A 9,990-nucleotide genomic window follows, 5' to 3' on the forward strand; every position below is an offset into this window, starting at 1 on the left:
TGAGTTACAGCAGCTGGCGGAGGCAACGCAAATCGGGGAACCGGCAAGTTATTCCGCAGAAGTCAGGCAGCTAGTAGACCACCTCAGTGAGCAAGCCAGGGAGGTGGCCAGTGAAGCTTCAATGGAAAGAACACCCACCCAGAGCTCTTGCAATGTGGATGGCTGGGCTAACGCTAGCATTCGCTATCTCCATAGCGCTTGCTCAAAAGGTCCGGGGTTATACTGGTTATTAATACGAGCCTGAAATTGATGGTAAAAGGTATACTACGCAAGAAGAGCTCCTCCCCTTAGCTTAGGAAAAAAAAGTCGAGTAGTCGTAATTCGAAAAAAATGAAGGTGGGGCTGGGCAGTAGCACCGAGATCTCATAGAGGAGGCATTTTTCTCGCGGGCTCCCTTTTAGATGTGGATTTAGGTGGTTTTTTTTTATGCAAGACGAGTTAAATGGGAAAAGAAAGGTGGAGGTTGACCTGCTTTGTGACAGATGTGGAATGGAGCCTGAATCTACCATTCATGTTTTAAAGGGCTGCCCCTGGGCATCTGGCATTTGGCTACTCTGCCCATTAGCCCTTCATACTCAACAGATGCAGGCTCTCAACTTCTCAGATTGGGTGAAGGAGATGGGGAAGTGTCTTGATGAAGAGCAGCTGGAACTTATGCTAGTAGTTGCATGGGCTTTATGGAGTGATATAAATTTGCTGCTGTTCCAGGACATACAGAACTATCCTGTGGATGTGGTGAACAAAGCAATCAGCTTCTTCGAAGAGTATAAGAAGGAGAAGCTAAAAATAGTGCAAACACCTATAGGTTGGCAGGCCCCACCCCATGGTGTTTATAAGATGAATACTGATGCTGCAATTTTTAACCAGCCCAGCAAGGGATTGGCTGCTTGCTTCATCCCGCCCTTCCCTCACCTGTCCCACGTGCCATTGATTTAGATGAATTAGCTGTTGCCGTTGGCGCTCTTCTCTTTTCTAAAGCAAGGAATTTCCTTTCATTCATAAGTAACACAAGAATTTATCAAGGTTGCAGGCAAGGCTACTAGAGAAGGGGTGAAACCAGCCAAGGGCGGGCTCCAAGGCGACAATAGCAATCGAGTGGCCAAGCGTTGAAAGAGAGGGAGGGCTAGCGGCAAAAAAGAAGAAGAATAACATAAGTTATTGAGGGGAGATCTTTTCACTCTTTCTCGATGCAATAATAGTCAGTCTAGTGACTTCTTGATAGCATTGGTCTCGGAAAGCCCTCCCTCGGTACCGGGCTAAGGATAGAAGCGATTCCACCGGAGTGAAATTCCGTACTTATCCCAGCTCTCAAGGAAGATTGGAAGTAGGTACCTATGTCATGCTGAATTTCAAAGTAGTTTTGAGGTAATCGATGGCATATTGCCTAGAAGCGTCAAAGACAGTGATCTATTTCGGTGTCGATATCGGCTCTGTTCATCGACCTGACTCTGTTTATCTCCGACTCTTTGTCCCGATCCGGTAACTACACGGCTTATTGTGGTAAAAGAGAAAGTCAAACTCACAACTCTTTTTCCTTTTCTCGTGCACTTTCCTAAGGGCTACGTACTTCACTCCATTACCTTCTCGAACTCTGACACTTCTCTCATTGTTAAATTGATATCTAAGCCCCTAACTTTGGCAAAGACTACTCGCTCGCTTTAAAAGCAACTCCATTGAGTCCTGTCAGATCGTTTATATAGAACCTTTATTCATATATGACCTTAGAAAGGTTCTGAAAGAAGAGTTCCATTCGATTATCCGGGCTCATTGCCTAGTCCCTCTAAACTATCTAAAGCCTGGGGATTCTCCTTACCAGATGATCTCCAGCCTGCATTGTGCCCCTCTCGGATACCCGGTCGACGTCACTCTTACCTAGGTAGACTGGCTATCCAACTGAATCGAGAGCCCAGCTCCCACTACTTCTTCGTAAGTGAGGTGAGGTACTTCTTTTGAATAGGCAGGGTTGTTCTAGGACAAGTGACGATGCTGACACCAAGGTTGCTTGCAAAGCATCGGATATGCGAAAGAGGGAGAATGTGCTACATCGGATATTGCTGTAGTTTATGAAAGAGCTGTAGTTGATGCTAAAGCATCGGTTACGAATGACCCAATCTATCTATGGTAACCACCCTTACTTTTAGTAGATGGAGATGCGCACCTAGGAAAGACGGATGAAAGAGAACCTGCCCTAAGAGATTGGCATAGGCCTGTGGGCCCGCTGCGGTAGAAGGCCTTTGCTGGCCTGTCGATCTATCCTGATTCACTTACTTACGCTATTTCTGACTAGAGAGAGGGCTTAGATCGGAGAGGAGCAGCTCTTTTCTTTTTCACATAAAGCAGTGATGAATGGGACGGAGCTGCTACAATCAATAGCTTCAGCTGCTTTATGTATTGGAGCAGAGGTGGCAGTTAGCAGCAGGAACAGGACCAGCAACTAGGGTTGTTCACAGAGCAGCCGTCTTTCCCTCTCAAGCGGAGAAGACATCAAAAGAATCTTTATCTATGGCTCTACCAGGGAATCCTAGTTAGTTATAGGGTTCTGAACCAGAGCAGAGATAGGAAAAAGCATATCCTATGTATACTGAACCTGAGCTTGCTTACCATAGGACTGCTATTGGATAGGTTTACCTTTTTTCTCCAACTCGCTTATTATAGTGGGAAGCTCGGCTGGTAAGGGATTCTATTAGGATAGGACTCCAACTGTAAGAACTGGCCTTAGTACTGCAGCAATTGGAAGGAGAACTGAAAAGACCTTCGACCATTTCATTTGGTAGCACGTTTAGCTCGTTATGGAACGTATTGTTAGAACTAGAAGTGTTCTTAGTCCAGGTAAGAGTCCAATGCTAGATTAATAATGTAAAATATGATATATCCTCAGGTATTTAATTGCTTGTTTGATAGAATAAGAAAGAAGTCTGTTTCCTATTGATAGTGGCACTCCCACAGGCTGGCGGGGAACTCCCATATGGATGGAGAAGAATTCATATATAGGCTATAGGCTTGAAAAGAGTGCTAGCTTTCGTTAGGCCTTTCTTTTCCTAAAGATAGGATCCCACCTTCCCTCATTCTGAGCAAGAACATCTTATTCAATTCAACAAGTGCTACCCACTAATCTAATCTCAGTCGAATGCTCCTTAAGTTTAAGGTTCTAGGGACTCCACCAGGGCACGGGAACAAAGGCAAGAGGAGCCGAGAGTCGGGAAAACTCCTTAATTAATAAGTTAATGCGGATCCGGAAGTCACTTCGTTCCCCAGCCCAGACTTCTTTTCCTTCTAGGCTTCCAGTAGCCCTTCCTTCACCAAGAGAAACCCTAGGAGAAGACCATGCTACCATAGAGAAGGGAAAGCCCACCTCGGAATTTGACCATGAGTTCACAGCTTAGGATCAGAAGGAACCCATCCCGTCTTTCATTAAAGCAATGGTCTACGACTCCGCTGCTTGCTTAGGATAGGAGAGCTCCTTTGTTATTTTTGTTCTACCGTTAAGAGAAGGATCACAAGCCCTAGTCCCAAGCTAAACAGCATATTTCTTCATCTGCACCGGAAAGGGATTCATGAGCAAGAGCTTCTTTTTAAGCTTCTTCAACAAAAGCAATTCTCTCTCCTTCCGTACCTGTTCAGACCGTGAACCACTTGGCTTCTGTGGCGAGAACATTTCCCACCCTACTCTGTAGAGAGAGCTTTTTCCCTCTTCTTCGGGCTCTCTTTTGGCCGGTCTTCGGTTAACACCGGCTGTCGATCAGGAATGAGGTCGTCGATCTCCAACTCAACCTCAGGTTCAGCCGCCTCATCCAAGATGGAGGGCTCTTTCAATCTCAGCTGATCAACATTGAAGACGGGGTGGGTGGCGGGCAGTTCTAGTTTGAACGCATTCTCCCCTTCCTTCTCTTGCAGAGTGAATGGTCCCGCAATGGTTTAAGCTTGCGGTTGGTACCCCCCCTTCCTTAGGCAACTTTAACCACAGTAGATCTCCCACCTGGAACTTATGATCGGCGGTTCCGTCTCGGTCGTGCCTTTGCTTCTGTTGCCTCTGCGTTTTCTCCTGAGTATCAGCAACCTGCCCATGGTACCGCCGTTCTCCAGGAAACTAATGGCTCGCAGCTGTTCAGCCGCTTCTCTAGGAGATAGGAGATGTACCGCTGACTGGGTTCAGGACACAACCATCGTCCGAACCGTCTGCTACCAAGTCCATGGGGGCCTTTGGTTGGAACCCATAACAAACTTAAAAAGCACTTCTGCCGGTCGACAAATGCGTGCTCCGGTTGTAGCAGTGTTGAATGAACGGCAGGTTTGGAACCAGACCGGGTAACTTGAAAGGTGGTCCCGATGTTCGATTCTCAAGAACCGACGGTTCTATTGGTGACCCATTCAAAACAAAATAAGCTAGCCGCTTTGACTTTGATTAGCCAATCGAGTGCGGGGGGTGCGGTGCTCCTCTTCATTTGTTCCCGTTAACGACCACAAAGCCCTTAACTGCTCCTCCTCGCTACTTGCCCTTTTTTACTACAAAGGTTTGACTAGCGCCCGGCAAAGGAATGATTTTTTCCCAAAGCCGACTTCCTCCTTTATCGAGCGGCTGTCTCTGTTGACGATAAAAGCGATGGTCCGGGCTGTTTGAAATAAGCGGTCATTTTGGTCAGTCTCAATACCACGTGAAGCGCGTGATCACCCAGATTCCTAATGCCTTCTATATCTTAATTATATATAATAACTTATCGACGTCAGCCCTTCTATTTTCCTATCTTCACCCTTCCTACTCCAGCTAATGGAAAAATGCCTTTGAATGGTCGTAATCGTCGACAACCCAACCGACGTCCACCATAGGCTCGGCGAGCTGTCCTCCTAGATTTCCCGATGGTAATGCCAGGGCCTTTACTGACGACTCTTGATGCCAAGAAGGAGACCGACTAGACGAGACAGACCATTGTTCATAGGTTGGTTATAAGCCCGGAGATCGAATCTGATTCATCCCCTTTGAGAGGGATTCTCGTGTCAACCATAGGAAGAAGAACTCGGTTACTCATCTTGGATCAATAGCTTTGTGCTGATCTACGAACGACCCTTCTTATTTTATTTCTACTTCTTCAAGTCTCCATCATCCCGATCTCTCTTTCCGGGGTTGCCTGTCCAAAGAAAACAGAACCTCTTCTAGTTCAAGGTCGGAATCCTCAAACCAATCAAAATATGATTTCTAGTTCACTATTCTTATGATAAGCAGTTATGTCTCATTCATGTGATGAGAAATATGAGAATGAAAATTAGAAAATGGAACATCTACGGCAGATTCTGTGCCCCAAATCATTTATACTTATGAAACTAAGCGGGCGGACCCCTCTCCAATGGAACAAAGGGGATCCGTAGGGCGGGCTCACTCACATACTGGATAGGTGGCTCGGAATGAGAGTGCTAGTTCCGTTCCCTCGGGGAAGAGAAAGCACGAATCTATTACAATCTTAGTAGAGAACAGAGGAGGAATGCCAGTACTGATTCTCTGAACTTGAAGCTCGCTCTTCGACCCGTACCGTACCCTGTACACTCGGCTATTCTCCCGATTCAACTCCCTCTGTCTACGCTGGGAAAAGGGCTGCCAGAGTAGAGTGAGGGCTTTGTCTCTTTCTGTTTGTGCCAGCTGGCCCTGACCGAATGTTCTGACTCCCGGTAATCGAATGGGTGGTAGTTGGGTTGGCTTTGGCGAAACTTTTTGTCTATGAGCTGTTTTGACTGCTTTCTTCCCGTACTCGGATATTAAGAAGCCGTAGGGATTCACTCATTTCATTGCCTCAGCCCTTCAAGGTGGTGCACAGCCACCATACCTGATTGCTTTGTGTTTCAAACTCCCCTGCCCCATCCTTTGACCCTGCTTGAATCCAGGGTCAGAAGAAATCCCTTGAAAGGAAAGGCAGGCTGGAAATGAATGGTTTCCTAAGATGTCTTTTACCCTGTCGCTTGCCTATTTACCCAGAGAGAAAAAAGATTCGAACGGGAAAAAAGAGATCCAAAAAAGTTAGATATTTCTACCAGTGGTCATTATAGCTTCTCCTTCTGATCCGACAAAATGCGCAAAACCCATGGAAGTTACAAAAAGCATGGATCGAAGAATATAGTTCATTTGCTTTTTTTTGACAATTGTGCCTCAATCTTCAACGTTTCAAAAAGTCATCTTTCTGAGTGCGCTTGACCGCCTTACTTTACTCGCGGTACACTTACTATATTCCGCAGAGGTTGGCTAGAGCTTATTTCACAGCAAGACTGAATGGAATTAGCCTCGTAGAACTGAACTACCTTGATCTAAATCTCTGGAACTCACAGAAGACCAAGGCACATCCTCTCAATTCAGCATAAGCTTGGGATCTTTCTTTCCTCAAAGCTAAAGCCCTTGAAGCCAGGTCTTTTTTCTCTTCTTTAAAGCCTGGAGCTAGTGTATGAGTTTATTATATCGTAAGTAAGTTGATATTGTCAGTTTCCTTGTTCACAAGACTCTGAAGCTTATCTGCTAAATCAGAGTGAAAGAGAAGACTGCTTTCAAGGCTTGTTGAAAAGAAAAAGATGTATCCTAGGACCTTCACCACATTCACAGGTGGAAAAGAGACCGTCCCTTACTCATAAGCAGGAAAAGATCTAACTTGCCCTATCAAAAGACCTTTTTATGAAAGATTGATCCTGTCGCTTTCGTGTCTATTCAACTGTATGGATCCCCAGCTTTCCAACTGCCTTCTTTTCAGAAGGACTCTAACTGGCGAATGAAACTCCAACTCAATCTCCTGGAAAGAGAAGAGGACAGGCTGGAAGTGGGACTAGATCCCCAAGCCCAAGGAACTAGTATTCCAGAATGAAAGTACTCCAACTGGGAAGAAGACGGATACAAGGATAGCAACTACAACTCGATGTTGGGAATAGGATCTAATGAGATGAAAAGGAAATGGAACTTCTTCTTCGATCCCTTCCCGCCGTTTAGGATTCGAGTAGCGGTTCGTTTTAGACAAATGAATATTATGTCAGCGAAGCATCTGAGTAGCACCCATTTCCCGCAAATGATTAGTGGAACTTCAAATACATACTGAATATTCATAGTGATACGTAGTGAATCTTTCCTAAAGCCTGGCTTTTAGCCTTTTGCCTGCTTCTGCTTGTTATTCTGCCTCTTCAAGTGTCCTAAGACTAGTTCCTTTGTAACTAATATCCACTCATAGGGGGATACTCCGAATATCTATTGTCGGAGAATAAGCCGATAGATAGAATATCCTGAGGAGAAGAATCGGATAGGGAGTGAGGTAGCGGTGATCCAAGCAAGATAGTCTGGAGCAAGTGCAAAGAGAATACCTCTGCTGTTAGCTAAGGCTAGTCACCTCAAGTCTTTGTATGGACAATAGATATTGTTGTAGAGGTACTTTCTCTGGGTTCTTCCCGGGGGGGTCTAACCATCTTACTAGCTCGTACTTCCTTGATCCCTTTTTTTTGGCTTGAGCAAAGGACTTTCACGACACGAGAAGAAGGCTTCCGTTAATGGGTTAATGTATGTAGATGTCGTGGTGAACGGTTAAAACCCGAGAAAGACAAAGACAGGCTTTTGATCCATTTCACCAGCTGTAAGACTGGAGCTGATTCCAGTAAGTCTCGTACTATTGAGCAGTTCTGGAACAATTTATACAGTCAGCTGTCGGGGATTGCTAAGTCTTTCACTTCGGGTTCTAATGTTGGTCAGTATCACGATGATGTTATAAGGTTGTTGTTGGATTCAAAGCTGAAAAGACAAGGTATTGGGTTTACCAAGACAGAGTTGATTTATTTACAGAACCATATGGAAGATCTTACATTAGCTATTCGAGTCAAATCATAGGATTGAAAGCCGATTGCTACTTTCTTGCCTTGGGGCATCGCATTCTGGATAACGTAATAAAAAAGTCTTTCTCTACTCTCTTCAGTCTGGTTTGCTTTAGAAGTAAGCAAGCAAAGACAAGTGGTAGGCCTATATGGAGATAGTTCGTTAGTATGCCCGTTTTTTTTCCTTAGTCAAAGGGCGTGTTAAAAGAAGCTTCTAGGTCAGTTTATTAGCATGCAAAAATATAAGCTAAAGCAAGAAGAAAAGGGATGCGCTTTCGCGCTAGTCGCTCATCCGTAGCTTGGTCTTGACGCATGCCAAAAAAGCCATTCTTTGGGACGTAGAAAGGAAATATCCTAATTCAGTAGAGGACGTAGCTGGCGCACAAGACGAAGGAGGACAGAAGGGGTTCGGGGGAGGAGCTCTCGGCACATAGTCAGTCGGCATGGTCTTGAATGACCCATAGGCTTTGGGCTTCGATGGCTGCTTGAAAGACGCAGATTGGGAAGTTGGCTATGGTCCGTCGTGCATTGTGCAGACGACTGATGGCTTACGTTGCCAAGAGGGCATTGTGAGACAAAGGAAAGGGCTGAAAAGGATGGTGCCCAGGATCTCACTATTACCTATGCATGTGCAAGAATGCGATACGGTAGAGGTCGATGTGTCATTGGGACACTTAGCGTGGTAGACCGGGCTAGAGTGCTGTTACCACTCCTCATACGGAAGAAATGCCATGATGCTCTCTTGTGGCAATTGAAGTTCCACTTCACTTCAAGGGGATGTGATGTCTGGTGTGGCGAACCGTCATCACTACTGCAGGAGAGAGCTGCAATGAGACTCGCTGCAGAAGTCGAGTTAGACGACCGCGTCCTGTTGCGTTCACGGGCGAAGACAGGACTCAAGCTTCGTAGTTAGGGCAAAGTACTGGCATGCTGCTATTGGTAGACTGATGAAGTCACAAAGGCTGAATTGGAAAAAGTCGGATACCTTCATAAGGGTTTGGCATGAGTTAGCGGGAGACTCTGTGACGGCTCACTGGTTGGTGAGAACGCTGGATGAAAACGAAGTTGCTAGAATGCTGTTTCGAAAGGGCCGTTCCAAGGGGAGGCGAACCCTCCAGTTTGCTTGACAGGGTGAATCTAGGTGCCGTTTTCTCTGTTATGTTAAGGTTAGTTATGAACCCAGAGGGCTGTGCGGAATGTTTGTGGCATGTCGAAAATGTGGGCTAAGACTAAGAGGGCTCGCAAGAAGAAATCAGTGTCCATTCATACTGGTGGGTGAAAGAAGGGCTTTATGAAAAGGCGTAGCTGCAATTGGGCTTTGGCTTGTACTTGACTTGAATCGATCTTGCCTTGGTGTTGCCCGAAGGGCGAGATTGACCTTTCTCCTCCGTTAACAGACTAGGCTAAGAAAGCATAAAATCCCGCTCACCACTTTATCTTTGCTTTGAATAGCTATCCCTTCGTACTAAAGGGATGAAGTAATGGATGCAGACTAAGAAGACTTGAAAATAGGTTCAGATTTAGCATGAATAAAGAAAGGACCTGCAACGGCAGAAACTATTTAACGGAATGAAAGAGCTTAAATAGTTACTCTGTTTGGAATCATAGCAGGAAAGACGAGCTAAGCTTGAAACTCCTAGGCAACAAGTCTTTGATTCGATTGATTTTCACTCTTTCGTCCAAAAACTCTAACTAGTCCATCAGCCAAGCCCTTCTGACTCTCCTATTCGTCCAGTTAAGAAAGGAAGCTTCGAGGCATAGGACCGTGAGGTGCTTTTAGCGAAGCCGGGATTAAGGAAGTTCAGTTGAGTTTCCTGCCTCTATCTTCTAGTTATGTACCTTATAGCCCGCCTAGTCCCCTTTTGGGAGGAGTAGTGCCAGTAAGGGTAAGACTCTCATATGATCATTCCTAGTTTCCAGCCATCGATTGAGTTGCAGTCCTTTGCTCAACCAGTTACACGCCTGTTGAATTGGACTTTTTTTTTCAAGCAGTCTTACAGCCGAGTCTTTCTTTGAGATGTAGACGCATAGGTTAGTGCTTCGCTTTCACTAGAATATTTCCTCCTGTGCTATTTTGGCATATCATCCAATTCCAGTTTTCCAGCCTTTGACTTTGAATCCCTTTCAGTGGGCAAAGTCAATCCATCAGTAAGGGGCGGAGGAAGCACT

The 9,990-nt window shown here is 45.5% G+C and overlaps 1 protein-coding gene across 1 annotated transcript; it reads left to right on the forward strand.

Moving 5' to 3' along the window:
* The first annotated feature begins 489 nt into the window (after nucleotides 1-489).
* LOC146875027 (uncharacterized) lies at nucleotides 490-936 on the forward strand. The gene has a single exon (XM_085669619.1). It carries the CDS (start codon nucleotides 490-492, stop codon nucleotides 934-936), a length of 447 nt encoding a protein of 148 aa, XP_085525745.1.
* The last annotated feature ends 9,054 nt before the right edge of the window (nucleotides 937-9,990 follow it).

The sequence above is a fragment of the Vigna unguiculata genome, unplaced genomic scaffold, assembly GCF_037176805.1.
Source record: "Vigna unguiculata cultivar grain cowpea cultivar isolate G323 ecotype 2 unplaced genomic scaffold, ASM3717680v1 ptg000192l, whole genome shotgun sequence".
Taxonomy (NCBI): Eukaryota; Viridiplantae; Streptophyta; class Magnoliopsida; order Fabales; family Fabaceae; genus Vigna; species Vigna unguiculata.